A 14,130-nucleotide genomic window follows, 5' to 3' on the forward strand; every position below is an offset into this window, starting at 1 on the left:
TGGGGGTCCTGTCAGCAACGGGGACATCATTAGGTATTAGGATGTCCTGTCAGTCAGTGTTCTTGAATTGATAGAGGGCTTTTAAAATGTTGGGCCCCTGGTCGAAGGGGTGGCTTTTTGGAGGAGACTTCTTGAAATGATGATCTGACAGGTATGAGATTGGCAAGGTGACTGAGGTTTGGATGGTGATGGATCCAGACTTCCAGGGACGGTGACTCTGAGATCCAGAGCCCTGGGGGATCGGGTTGTCCTGGTAGGGCAACGTGGAAGCTGCTGGGGTTAAAGCCATCCCAATTCCGCTGGGTTGGAGCCCAGGGCAGCTCATGTCTTCTGCCTCCCCACAGGACCCATGGAAGGCCAGAAGGTCCTAGGAACAGGAATGGGGGCAGACAGGTCTAACTCCCCCATTTATTCTGATCCTCGGAGGTTTCCTGGTTCTTGTCCTCCTGCCCTGTCCTGCCTGATCCTGGCCCCTCAGGAGATGGACGTGGCCCTCAGAAGCTGGTCCTTCAGGAGTCTGATCCCACCCCTGTGATTCCCAGATTCTCTGCCCTGTGGAGGTGGCCCCCACCCTCACTGGGTCAGAACCTGGCCCCACCCCTTCCAGAATCCTTGCCCACATGACCCCCTTGTCCTGCCCCTATATTTCAGGATCCCACGCCCTACCCCTCATTTCTCCTGTTCTTTTAACATCACCCGGTCCTGGCCTCTGATACTCCCCTGGGAATGGAGGTAAGAATGTGGGCATATTTGTGGCCTGATCTCCATCTCTACTGCTCCCCCTTGGGGATACTGAGACTTGAATAGACCTGGAGAACGTGGGCCTATTTCCTCTCAGCTCTGCCATTTACTAGTTCCGTGGACTTGGGAGCTCACACTACCTCTCGGTGTCTCCATTTCCTCGTCTATAAAATGGGACTAGTGCTCTCCACTTCAGAGGTTCGTTAGAGGACGCAGTGATATAATGCCCATAAAGGACTCCGCTTGGAGCCTGGCACATGGTTAGCATCCCAACGTAATGGCTTTCCCTATTCCTTGAGGGCCGCTTCCTCAGACCTGGCCCTGCTATATTGTTTCCCATTTTTATTTAGGAGATGGGTCAACTCACAGAGGTGGTATGTATAGTAGCTTAGAGTACAGATTCTGGAGGCAAACTGCCCAGCTAGGATGCCCCCAGCTCTGTCACTTTACCGTCTGTCCAGCCTGGGCAAGTGACTTAAGCTCTGCACCTCAGTTTCCCCAGCTGTAACATAAGAATGGTACTAGGACTTACAGCACTGTCCAGCACTCGTGGTGAGCTAGCCAGTGGAGTAGAGCCTTGTCTTTCTATGTGAATAAGTCTCAGGGGCCGCTGAGGAAGTTCTCTGACCAGAGAAGTGCCAGCTTATTCTTACGGAGGAGTTCTTGAGGAAATTCCCCACTTGGGAGTCCTGCTCCATTGTGAGACTGTTATTTCCAAGATTTTTCTGGCTGTTTCTGAGTTTCCCGGAGGCCAGAAAAGGGGAGCCTAGGGGTGGGGGCTTACCGAGAAGTCGAACATGAGCTGATGAAAATATGATCAAAACCGTATGGGGCTGGCTTTTACCAAACACTTACCCAAGCAACAGAGACAGCCCCAATGTCTTGAGAACTGGATGTGCTCCAGGTATGAGTTGGGCGGGGCATCGTGGGAAAGGGCCATTTTCAGTTACATTTTTTGTTATTCAAATGAGTTCTGGGGCTTGTTCTGTGCCAGCCCCTGAACAGAGCAATGTTGGCAATGGAGATGAACAGGTCCAATCCCTTTCTCTGGGAACTCTATCAATAGACAGGACAGGGAGCTTTTTTGTCCATCATATAGGTGGGAGCTGGAAGCTCTCTGAGCAGGGATGTCAGGTCCCTTTGAGGAGATGTTGGCTGCTGGGGCCTTAGGCCTTCAGGGCATGGCGTTTTCACTCAGCTGTTGGCCTTAAGCCAGTAGCAGGAGCCCTGTGCCCTAGACAGGAAGGTGTCTATTCAGAGGCAGGTAGCAGGGCCCTTGTATTCTGGTTGGGGATGTAGAAGTCCATACTATCCCTTGGAGAAGTTGGCAGCCTCATCATTGTCAGGTAGGCAAGTAAGCTTCTGGCACCCAGAACTCGGGATAACGACACACTTGTCAGTAATTCATAGTAAAACAGAGAGCAGGTGTGTTAGATGAAGTCACAGTGCTGAGAATGTTTGAGTGGGTCGGGGCAAGTCACAGATTGCTGGGCTAAGCCCTCACATATCCGGCAGGGAGATAAGAGGCTAAGAGCCAGTGCCCAGGAGGGGTTGGTGGCTGGGGAAGGGAAGGCTCTGGCTGGAAAAGGGATAGGGAGGGCTGCATGCCTGCTCCCTGTGGTACTTGGGTGACTGCTCCCTCAGACTTTCTTGAAATTCTTTATTCCCCAGGCCTCCAGGGTCTGGCCAGAGGCTGTTCAGTCTAAGCCCCTTCACTAGCTCCTGAATTATTTTCTCTCTTCCTGAGTCTCAGCTCTTTCTTTGTTCCCAGAGGGTGGTCCCTGGGGCCCCAAGAAGTAGGGACATTTCTGAATGTGCATGACTTTGGGGGATCCCATGTGATTGCTGGGGGTTAGTCTGAGACCCAAAGATGCATGAGTCAAATTTTTGGAGGGACTTTTAAAACTTAAGCACCTCTCCCTATACACCTGACTGATGGGGGACCTAAGGTTTTGGTGATGGGGAGTAAGGAAGACACTTGACCGGAGTGGCCCAATGAAGTGCCGAAGCAGGACAGTGGGTTGGGCACTGAGCTCAGACTTGTTCCTGTACTCCCTCAGGACAGTGGCAGGGAGGCGGAGTCCAGGGCCTCTGTCATAGCAGTATCTTCCTCAGGGCTCGTGCCCTCACTTCCCCTACTCTATCTGGGTTTTCCCCCCAAGAGTCCAAAGGGAGGTTTATGTCTTCCTCTGTGACAGGCTGACTTTTACTTGGCTTCACGGGGGACTGAGAAGGGTGTGAAGCAATGTGCTCCCCTCACACCTGTGTTTGTCCTCTGCCTGCTGGAGTACAGGCCACAGGGTCCAAAAGGTGTCAGTAGCTGGGACCCCTGGAGCTCCGTAGTTGGCTGCCTTGATGGGTGGATTGATGGATGGAGGAGCAGGTGGGCGGAGGAGCAGAAGGATGGCTGGCAGTCTCTTGGGGGCAGAGACGGCTAGGCGGCCGGGTGCACGGGTGCAGGGGTTGGACGGCTGATTTCCCCAGGCAGCAGAGCCACACTTCCCAGCTACAGCAGTCGTTCCTGCCAACTATCCCCATCCCGCCCACTCCTGTCACTCTAAGGTCTGGGATATCTGAGATTTTGAATACCTTACTTCTGGGAGCAGAGGGGAGGAAGAAGCAAACTGCTGTGCACTCAGCTCAGCGAGGAGGGGCTGGCACAACCCCCTCACCACTGCCCCCCTTCCCAGCCTGTCCAGGCCTGGTTTTGTTACCAGATGAGGTATATCTGGTATAATGATGACCCCCCCTTTCCAGGTAACGATGCTCAGTCTGCTGTCATAGCTGCCATCTAACCCCAGTGCCACAGCTTTGCTGCTGTCCGTGGGACAGGCCCTTAGAGGCCCAAGTTGAAGACCAGCAGCTTCCCCAGGGGACTTCCCAGGCATGAGGAGTTCATTCCTTCCAGAGCAGTCTGTGGTATGCTCCAAGAGTCACAGTGCTTTCATTGCCCAAAGAGGAGACTCCTCTGTAACTCCCTGGTCTTAGTGTTGCCTTGGCCCAGGTGCTCACGGGGGCTTCAGGGGTGGTGGTGGGGTTCCTCCATGATAAATCTCCCTAGCTCCCTGGCTGCTGCTTCTTCCCCCCTCTGGGCCCTCTTCCACCCGGACTTCTGGCTCCCAGGTCTATCTGTCAGTATCTCTGAGAAGTGTGGCCCCAGCATTGCTCAGATCGTGCTGCACCTGGCCCAGCCTGACTGAGTGAGAGAGGATGGCTGGCCTGAAGGTCAGATTCTGTGTGGCCAGCTGGACCCTCACCGCTGGCTGTTGAGCCTTTCTTCACATATGTATTCATTTTCTAGACAAATATTTTTTGAGTGACTACTTTGTGCCAGGCAGTGACCACCAGGGAGACAGTGGAAGCCAAAATAGACGTGATCCCTCTTGAGGAAGGCTGACAAACTATCAGTTATAACTCAGTGTGATGAGTGCTGCAAGGGGAGAGGGGCAAGAGCCCTGGGAGCTTGGGAGGAAGGAGGCTTCTTCACCTAGCCTGGAGTCGGGGAGGCTTCCTGGAGAAAGAGTCATCAAGACCCAGATGGGAAGGCAGGTGAGGCTGTGAGAGAGAAGTGTGTTCCAGACAGAGGGAATGGTGTGGGTGGATGGGTACTTTCCCTGCCCCACCAGTAGAGCTGGGCCTCTTCTTTCCCCCAGCCAGGAAAGCTCGTTCTTGACAACTCGCTTCCCTCTGATGACACCTGATCCCTGAGACACCTGGATACTTAGCCTTGGAGAAGAAAGACTGGGAGGCATGAAAGAGTTTGGCTCAGTCGGAGAACAGACACAGGATTGGTGTCACTGAACCGTGGAGAGTGAGAGGGCTGTGAGGAGACCCGAGGCGGGGCTTGATCGTGGGAACTGATCCCGAGGACATAGGGTGTTAAGTAGGGGTCCATGAGGAGGTTGCTCAGGTTGCAGAGGGAAAATTAGATCCTGCCATTCCATCTCCCCATTTCTTATCCTGGTCCTCCCAGACAGACAACAAACAGCAGACAGACAGAGCCATGGGTACCAGGGGGGCTTTATTGGAAGCATTGCGGTCTGGGTGTGGAGGAGAAGCTGCGCTCCTGCCACACTCACCCCTGCTCACACTCACACTCACACTGACACTCCAGGCCCTGTCCCGGCTGGGTCAGGTCTGGTGCAGACTTGCTGGAGGCCTGCTCCTTCCTTCTGATCCTTGGTTCCCCAGGGCTGCAGTGACTCACATCCCTTCACTCAGACATAGGGCTCCCTCTGGGGCTGTCAGGGGCTAACCGCTGTGGCGCTTGTTCTGGGGGAGGAAGGAGAGGCAGGTCATGGGTTGGGGTCTTGGGCAGGGGCTCCGAGGGAGGAGGTAGGGCTGGGGAGTGCCGGGCTTGCCTTTGCAGAGTTCTTCTGCAGTCTCCGGATGATGCGGTCCACCCAGGGCTGGTCTGGGGGTGCACAGAGCTGATGACCCCTCAGTGTGGTGAACCTGGAGTCAGAGGCCAGAGGTCAGAGAAAATGGAGCCCTGGAACCCGGCTTCCTGGTGGGCCCTGGTGTGAGGGCAGAGGCTGGGGACCACATCTGGGAATCGGTTTCAGGGGCTTCCTTGAAGCGGTTGGGCTTGGCAAGGAGAAGACAGGTAAGAAGATGGAGGTGTCACCAGTGGCTGTTGGGGGAGATGAGGCTAGATAGGCTCCCCCCACAACTCACACAACAGCAGGCACTCTACAGCCATCCTTGATGAGGAGGTAGCGAAAGGCTCTCACGATATTCCCTGGGATAGGACGCTGGGTTACAGACAGGCAGCAGTCTTCGGCATCATTGGCACCGCCCAGAGCTGGGGTGGGGATAGCGGAAAGAAGGTGGTGTCAGGACACAGGACCCTGAGGAGGGGAGGCCACAGCCCTAAGTGAGATTAAGAGTGTGTGTGCGTGTGTGTGTGTGTGTGTGTGTGTGGTTAGGGGGGTCAGTTAAACCTGGTATTCATCTGGCGTATATCAATTTGGCCCTAATGGCTGCTAAATATATTGAAGTACTTCTAAGCTGTTTGGTAAACAGCCATCGCCCTGAGCCCCACAAATGCCTTCCCGCTGCCCTGATCACCCCAACCTCTCTCCCTAGACCTCTCAACTGCCACATAAATGAAGCGTTGATGCTGCTCACAGCATGGGGGTGGGGAGGAGAGGTGGGGAGTGAGGGGTGAGGCAGTAAGAGACTGGGGGACTTAGAGGACTTATGAACTGTTAAATATTTGGACTATCAGCCCTGTCTCAGCGTCTCCCATTCTCCCCACTGTAAACAAATGTATACTGTTCTCTCCTGTCTGGGAAACTGAGGCAGCAGGAAACAGAGGCTGCAGAAAGAGGGGTAGCCATAGGCCCTGGGATACACCAAGAGACAGACACACATTGGAATTCAGGGCCCAGTTATACTCACACTCACAGGCACACACACAGGGCTCAGGGAACCCCCAGGTTCACCCAAACATGCAGACCTAACTCAGTGTCCCCCACATTCAGTGCCAAACAGTCTGAGATTTAGACACCCCTCCCCCAAGCCCACCAAAAGCCTTCCCTCAGCCTTACCAGGGGAGGTCCAGAGACTCAGCAGGCTGAGGGCCAGGAGTGCAGCTGCTTGGGATGCCATGGAGGGCGGACAGAGGCAGACCAACAGCGAGCGTGAGCGCGGGTGAATCTCTGGGTGTGTGCCGGAGTCTTATGAGGCTGAAACTTGGCTGGCAGTGGGAGGGAGCAATGCGAAAAGCACAGGCGTCCTTGTGGGGTGTGAGGGGGTCTGGGAATGTGTGTGAAAGCCTGTGTGAGGCTGCAACTGCCTCTTATTTATGGCTCAGAACTTTCGCTTTCCCTGCTCAGAAATTCCCCTCCACATCCATTCCGTGGATTCCCCTTTGCCCCCCTCTTTCTGACGGAACCTGACCCTGCCCCCCCTTCTTCCCGCCTCAGTAGCTTCCCTGCTCTTCTGCTTTCTTTGGCTTCATCTCTGTGAACCTAAGCAGTCTGCCAAGAGAAGGGACCTTGCCATGTCAGCTGCAGATCAAGGGTCTGCAATATCACCTTCTTCGTGGTGCTTGCGTCATTAGTCATAGGGCTGGCTTTCAGAGATGATGGTCAGGATTGGGGGGTCAGGGTGAGGAGTTGCATCCCCTTCCCTAAGTTTATCTCTCATTCTCATTCTTGTCTCTGTGGTTCTCTCTTCTCTCTGGTGCAGGTGGTGGTGAAGAAGGCTCTCTGGTCCTCTCAGAACAATCATGAAGCCTGGGGTAGCCTCCCAGTGCTGCCGGTCCATCATCTGGGAACCAGTCACTTCCTTAGGACAAGCAGAGTTGAAAGGCAATGTTCCTTGGGAGGAGGTCTGGCACCCCTCCCACATCTCAGGCCTCTGGGATTCAACCTCTTGGCTCAGCCAGCACTGCCCCTTACTCTATTTGCCATGTTCCTGTGTCTAACACCTGGGTCAACAGAACAGCTGGAGGGAGGCCGGCCTGGAATAGCTCCCTTCATCTTTTCCCTCCTCTCAATACTGGGAACCAAGAGGGGATTTTTAAGGAGAGGGGCCGTCAGCTCATACTCAGACAATCCCCAAATTTCAAGGAATCGACAGATGGAGGCGGGGGGGACAACTGATTTCCCATCCTTATGAGAAAGACCAGGACTCAGAAGGGAAATTAATATGTGGAACACCCATTCAACCATCCCGCCCAAGCTCTGGACCCTCTTTTGGATGGGGTGGGATCATAAATTTCGGACTTACCTTTCTTTCCATCCATTAATAATAATAATAATAGCAATCATATTTCTTATTGTTTACTCTACACTAGGCTCTGTATCAAGGACTCCACTTCACTAACTTCCCCAACAAATCTATGAAGTAATATTCATTCATTCATTCATTCATTCATTCATTTTTGAGAGAGAGAGAGAGAGCGCATGCACGAGTGGGGGTAGGGGGAGAGGGAGAAGCAGACGCCCTGATGAGCAGGGAGCCCGATACAGGACTCGATCCCAGGACCCCGGGATCATGACCTGAGCCAAAGGCAGACACTTAACCGACTGAGCTACCCAGGTGCCCGTAATTTTTATTATTAACATATTATTGTTTCTATTTTACACATAAAGAAAATGAGGTTCAGAGCACAAGACCATATGGCAAGTAAGTGTCTTGTACCTAGGTGTCTTTTGCTGTAAGGCTTACACTCTTTACCTCTATCCCATGCTGCCTGTCTGCCAACTGTCCATTGATCATAGAACAGTACAGATGAGTGAGACTCTACAGATAGAACGCCTTGGTTGGGATTCAAATTCCACCACTTGCTAGCTGTGTCACCATGTGCAAGTTATCCAGTTCCTGTGTCTTAATACCCTTATCTATAAAGTAGGAATGGTACTAGATCTACTTCTTGGGATTAAGTGAGGTAATCTGAGTAAAGTCCTTAGTTTAGAGGATGGCAAGTAATAAACATTCATCAAATATTGACCATAGTTATTATTCTATCCTTTCATTCAGATAATGTCAGTTCCTCTGTCTTTCCATTTTGCATTGATTTATGCATCCTCCTGCTTCTGGTGGTTCTGATTATTCCCTGTTGTCCCACCCTCACTCATCCTCCCACTCTTCTCTACCCTGCTCTGTTCTCTGGAAGGCTGACCTCTATAGACTGAATTACTCAGGATCCCTTGCCCTCCAGCTTCTGTTTGAGTCTGGTACGCGGGAGGCAGCCGCAGGAGATCACTGGGTGATAGGAGAGAGAGGTTAATTCCCCAGATCCTGCAGTCCTGACAATGAATACTTTTCTTTCTGGTAGTTGTTCTCAAGGAGTGGTCTTCAGGCAGCGGCAGCAGCATCACCTGGGAGCTTGTCAGAAATTCAAATTCTCAGGTTCTACTCCAGAACCTGTATTTTAACACATCCTCTAGGTGACTAATACATGCTGAAGTCTGAGAACCACTGATCTACAGTTAAGATTCTTTGGGGCTGCCTCCTCTCTATGCATCTCTCTGTAAGGCTCCTGAAACACTGTTTGGTCTTCTTGCCCCATCGGGCTTTGGTATGGTAATGGTTTCCCCCTATTGCTAAATCCTGGGTGGCTCACCACCCTGTATTGGCTTCTTAATCCTGATTCCACCTCTTAAATAGCTCCTTTATTAAAATCTTTCTGGTTAATGTTTTTTGACTGTGCCCCCTGTTTCTTGCCAGGATCCTGATACAGTAAATGGTACCAGAAGAGATCCCTGGAAATAGTTTCCCTACAATGGGATTCTAGGATGGGGCTGCTCATGTATTTGATGAATCCGCAGATAATCTCTGCGTGGGGAAAGAGGACACTAAGTAATCTGGAGCATGAAGAAGCTTCAGCCACTTGGATTATCAGCAGTGAAGCATAGGGTGGAATACTGTGGAGGGAAAGGCATTAGGAGATAAAAAATGACTGAGGTACTTAATTACTATGGCCACAAATGGTGATTTCAAATAGTGAGGACATATATAGTTGAGTGGGTTGCCTGTTTTTGATAATGTTAGCAAAATTATATTTTAAAAAAAGGTGAAAAGACACTGTGAACTTCTAACTCAAAGTATGGGTGGAGATCCAGATAAACTCTGTGGGATTCTTAAGAAACCTTTATTTTATGTGATCACATGGCAGATGTGGCTGAGGATCAAGCCCAAGACCTGATTGTATGGGTTGCAGAGTTGTGACACCAGGTAAATGCACAACTCTACCATAACCCTTATGCTAGAATAAGGGTGCTGTTGGAAAGGAGTAGGATTCTGAGACTTGTGATGAGGACATCTGGACAGAGATGAACAAAGCTGATAATCTTTAAAAATATTTTAATTTTTAAGTTTAAATTTTTTTTTAATTTTAAAAATTTTTAAAAAGTAATCTCTATGCCCAACTTGGGGCTCAAACTCACAATCCCAACATCAAGAGTCATATGTTCTATCAATTGAGCCAGCCAGGCATCCCTAAACCTGGTAATTTTGGATCTTCAAATCGCCCTGAACCTTTCTTGCTGGCAGAAGAACATCCTCCTCCTGGTCTTTCCTTCCATCAAAAAGATGTTTTTAATAACTCCCTGGCACAGGGCGTGCATTTTCTCTTCAGGACTTACCATGATGATTCCTCATAGTCTCTATAGGATGTCCGTTTGAGGCGTTATTAGACACTGTCTTATGTTAATACTAGTCTTGGGGACCCAAAATCCCACTGTGGTCCACCAGTCAGAGTGAGGCTTTATAGAGGTCAAGTGACAGAAGGATCTTGATCCAGATCCGTCTCACAGTGGGTCTGTTATGCCTGTTCACTGGTTATTTCTCTAGGTTCAGAATGTATGGCGGGAATAAGTATACTTAGTCATTATCCAAATCTTCACGCTGGTTCCTTGACCAGGAAGTAAAGAAAATTATGGTAGAATGGGCCAAGTGGAAGTCCTTTGAACTGTGCTTGCCCTACCACATTCCCTGCTACAACAGGAAACTTGAAAGTAATGCTATATTCCTAGAGAAATTGCATAGATTAGAGCACCTTCGAAGACTTAAAAGATGTTACAGCCCTTGGCACTGGGCAATCTTATTTCAAGGGGAATAATGGAATCTGTGAGTGCTAATAATCTAGCACAGGCCTTTTTTCTATGTCAGTCAATTAGAGACCATTGAAATCTGTTTCTTTCTTTCCCTTTTTCTTTTTCTTTTTCTTTCTTTCTTCTTTCTTTCTTTCTTTCTTTTTCTTTCTTTCTTTTTTTTTTTTTTGAGAGAGTGAGTGAACTGAGAGTTGGGGGGATGGGGGAGGGGAGGGACAGAGGGAAAAGAGAGAGAATCTCAAGCAGGCTCCATGCCAAATGTGGAACCCAATTTGGGGCTTGATCTCATGACCCTGAGATCATGACCTGAGCCAAAATCAAGAGTCAGATGCTTAACTTACTGAACCACCCAAGTGCCCCAGAAATCAGTTTCTTTTCCATTGGAATGACAGGAATACACTGTCACTGTCTTACCACAGGAATATATCAATGTTCCTGCTCTTTGTCATAAGATAATCTTGACATCCCACAGAATATCAACTGATGACATTATGCTTACTGCCTCTGGTGCACAAGAAATAGTAACCACACTCCTAAAGCCAATATTATATACCTGTTAACTGATGAGAATTTAAATAAAAATTTGAAGGAAAAAAAAAAAAAGAAAGGGCAATTACCTTAAATGCCTTAGTAAGACCCACATATGCCAGGGAGAGAGAAAGAAATCCTACAAAAATCTAGGATCCTGCCACATAGGTGAAATTTTTAGGTCATTGTGGGTGGAAAGAAGAAAAGTAGTGGTCTGTGGTGTGTTGCACCTTCACCATGAAGAAAGAGACACAATACTTAAATGGAAGTTTGGATTTTGGAGGCAACATATACCGTATTTAGGTGCACTTCTGCAAAATATTTACTGGATATGACATAAAGCTATGGTTTTGAATGAGGCCCAGAGCAAGGAAGGGCTGGGCAGCAAGTCCAGTTTCCAGGAAAGTCGCCCTGCTCCTTGGGTCTCATGGCTCATAAATCCAATGAACTTCAGGTTTTCTGTGGCAGACAAGGGTGCTATAGGAACCCCAATAGGAGAACGACACCTTAGGGTGTTGGAGTAAGGCCACACCTCTTCTGCTAACATATGTCTATTTGAAAAGCAGCTCCTGATTAGCCACTGGGCCCTGGTCTAAAACTCAGACTCTAGTTCACACAGTGACAATGTGGCCTAACAGCATTACCTATAGAAGATCATGTAGTTGGGGGGCGCCTGGGTGGCACAGCGGTTAAGCGTCTGCCTTCAGCTCAGGGCGTGATCCCGGTGTTATGGGATCAAGCCCCACATCAGGCTCCTCCGCTAGGAGCCTGCTTCTTCCTCTCCCACTCCCCCTGCTTGTGTTCCCTCTCTCGTTGGCTGTCTCTATCTCTGTCGAATAAATAAATAAAATCTTTAAAAAAAAATAAAAAGTGCTCTCATTAAAAAAAAAAAAGAAGAAGATCATGTAGTTGGATGTGAACAGCATTCCATTGTTAAATGGTCATTGTCCTTATGAGATCAGGCCTTAGAAGTTTCAGAAAGCAGGAGTAAAAGCATGGGCAGGTGGCTCAGTTTCCTATTTGCATTGTTTTTCTTCTGATCACACTTACGCCTTCATGGGGACGTTTTCTACAGTTAACAGAGGGAGAAAATGCATGGTCTTGATTTTTAGATGGGTCTCTAAGGTATGCCGACCCTGAAAGAGTGGTGAAGGGAAATCCTTTCAGTGGGCAGAATTTCAGGCAGTACATTGAATGTCAACATTGTCGGGAAGGAGAGACGGCCTGAGGTTTGGAGGTGTACTAATTCACCTGCCGGGGGTGCCTACCTACCCTCACCTTTGTAAAAGCTTCCTTCACATTTTTTCCTACCCTCACCTTTGTAAAAGCTTCCTTCACATTTTTTCCCATTAAACCTTTTTGGACATGCCATTTATTTCCCACGCACATCCTGAATGAGATAAGAGTATAGTGCAGGGCTGGCATAGAAGTTTCAATTAAATTTTAACACTGTCTGCCTGGAATGCCTGTTGGGAAAGATCCTGAGAACCAGCAGGAAAGAGTGAAATAATGAAACAATAATAAACAAGGGATTTGTAACACATTCATTCAATAAATATTTGTTGAAGGCCCCCTATGTTCCAGACACTGTTCTTGGCACTGGGATATAGCAGTAAACAAAACAGACATTTCTGCTCTTGCAGTGTCCTTAATCTAATGAAGGAGACAGGCAATAAGCAAAACAAGAAAAATATATAGTATTTCAGATGACAGTAAGTGCTATGAAGAAAAATAAAGAAAGCCAGAGGGATAGGGAGCATTGGGGAGGGGGGTCAGGGAAAACTTCACTGAGAACATTTGAGAAGAAAGTTTGTGTGAAGAAGGTGAGGGAGAGAGCCATGCAGAGATCTGGGGAAGATGTTCCAGGTAAAGAAAATAGCGAGTGCAAAGATTTTGAGATGAGAGTGTGTTTGAGGAATAGAAAGGAGGTCAATGTTTGGGAGGCAAGGGAGCGAAGAATAGAGTGGTAGGAGTTACAGTCAGATAATAATGGGCCAAATGGTATAAGGCTTTGTAGGCCATTGTAGGGTTTATGTTTTCCTGTGAGTGAGATGGGGAACCACTGGAGGGTTGACAGAGGTGTGACATGATCTGACTTGTTTTAGAGGTTCCTCTGGCTGTCGGATGGAGAATAGGCCAAAGTAACGCAAGAAGGGAAGCACAGAGACCAGGTCAGAGGCTCCTGCGATAATTGAGGGGGGACATTATGTTACCAAGAGTTGGTAAGAAGTGGTTAGATTCTGGAAATATTTTGAAGGTAAAGTCATGGGCTTTGCTGAGGGGTTTGGCATAGACTGTGAGAGAAAGAAGAGGCAAGAATATTGCAATATTTTCGGCTTGAGCAATGTGATGGATGGAGTTGTATTTATCAAGATGTGGATGACTGCAGAGCAGTGGGTTTGTGGGAAGATCAGGGGACTCTCTTGACTTGTTAAGATGAAGCTGCTTTTGGACATATAAGTGGACATGTTAAGTAGGCAGCTGGTAATATGTATCTGAAGATCGGGGAGAGATTTTAGCTGAAGATGCAAATTTGGGAGCATATGGATGGTATTTGAGGCCGTAAGACATTGAGATCTCCAAGGGAGTATGGGTAGAAGAGGTTCATGTTCAAGCCCGGAAGCTCCCGACATGGACAGATCAGCGATAGGAAGAAGAATCAGGGAAGGAGGGGGGCTGTCAGGGTGTTATGATGGTACCCATTATCATGACAAAAAGGGAAAGGACACAGGGCCCATGGGTGGAAGGTTTAAAGCACCCACTCCTTAGCCTTTGGTTAAGATGATCCAGTGGGGGTGGAAATGGGAGATTGGGTGCCAAGGAGGTGGGTTTGAGACAGTTCACTCTCTTCCCAGCCAAGTCGTCTTTGTGGGGTTCCTGGTTCAGTGTGAGCCCTGGACCAGTCACCTTACAGCTCAGGGCAGCCCATTCCAGCCTAGACCCACTCTCCTCCAAGGAGCCCACACAGTCTCCATGCTTCCTCGTCTAACCAAAATCCATGCTCCAGGAGCAGAGATCTTGGATGGTGGGCACCTTAGCTATTGGGGCAGGGGAGGTAGCCGCTGGGCCTGGGAAGTCAACCAAGTCCCTGGTAGGGGTGAGAGTACAGGGCAGTGAATGACGATGGGGAGAGGACCTCTATTAGGTGCTTAGTGTTCGTTGAATGGATGAATGTGTGTATTCCAAGCTGTGTCCCTGGAGCGGGGGTGGGGGGTGGGGGGTGGTGGTGGGGTGTGTGTGTGTGGTGAGTGTGTGTGTGTGTGTGTGTGTGTGGTGTGTGTGTGGTGTGTGTGTG

At 49.3% G+C, this 14,130-nt stretch overlaps 1 protein-coding gene across 1 annotated transcript; it reads right to left on the bottom strand.

The window, feature by feature from the left end:
* Positions 1 to 4,743: 4,743 nt before the first annotated feature.
* On the bottom strand, positions 4,744 to 6,570 carry CCL19 (C-C motif chemokine ligand 19). Its single transcript, XM_008695154.2, has 4 exons — positions 6,294 to 6,570; positions 5,419 to 5,545; positions 5,103 to 5,196; positions 4,744 to 5,013 (listed from the first exon to the last, which is right to left on the bottom strand). Exons 1-4 carry the CDS (start codon positions 6,352 to 6,354, stop codon positions 4,993 to 4,995), a joined length of 303 nt encoding a protein of 100 aa, XP_008693376.1. The 5' UTR covers positions 6,355 to 6,570; the 3' UTR covers positions 4,744 to 4,992.
* Positions 6,571 to 14,130: the final 7,560 nt, after the last annotated feature.

The sequence above is a fragment of the Ursus maritimus genome, unplaced genomic scaffold (genome assembly GCF_017311325.1).
Source record: "Ursus maritimus isolate PB19 unplaced genomic scaffold, ASM1731132v1 scaffold_17, whole genome shotgun sequence".
NCBI classification, from domain to species: domain Eukaryota; kingdom Metazoa; phylum Chordata; class Mammalia; order Carnivora; family Ursidae; genus Ursus; species Ursus maritimus.

What these genes read in the sequence shown, in the direction of transcription:
- CCL19 (XM_008695154.2), bottom strand. Translation starts at nt 6,354, where the DNA reads ATGGCATCCCAAGCAGCTGCACTCCTGGCCCTCAGCCTGCTGAGTCTC. An exon ending in GAGTCTCTGGACCTCCCCTG is followed by an intron (nt 5,546 to 6,293) that starts GTAAGGCTGAGG and finishes TCCCCACCCCAG; the next exon opens with CTCTGGGCGGTGCCAATGAT. An exon ending in TGCAGAAGAACTCTGCAAAG is followed by an intron (nt 5,014 to 5,102) that starts GCAAGCCCGGCA and finishes TTCCTCCCCCAG; the next exon opens with AACAAGCGCCACAGCGGTTA.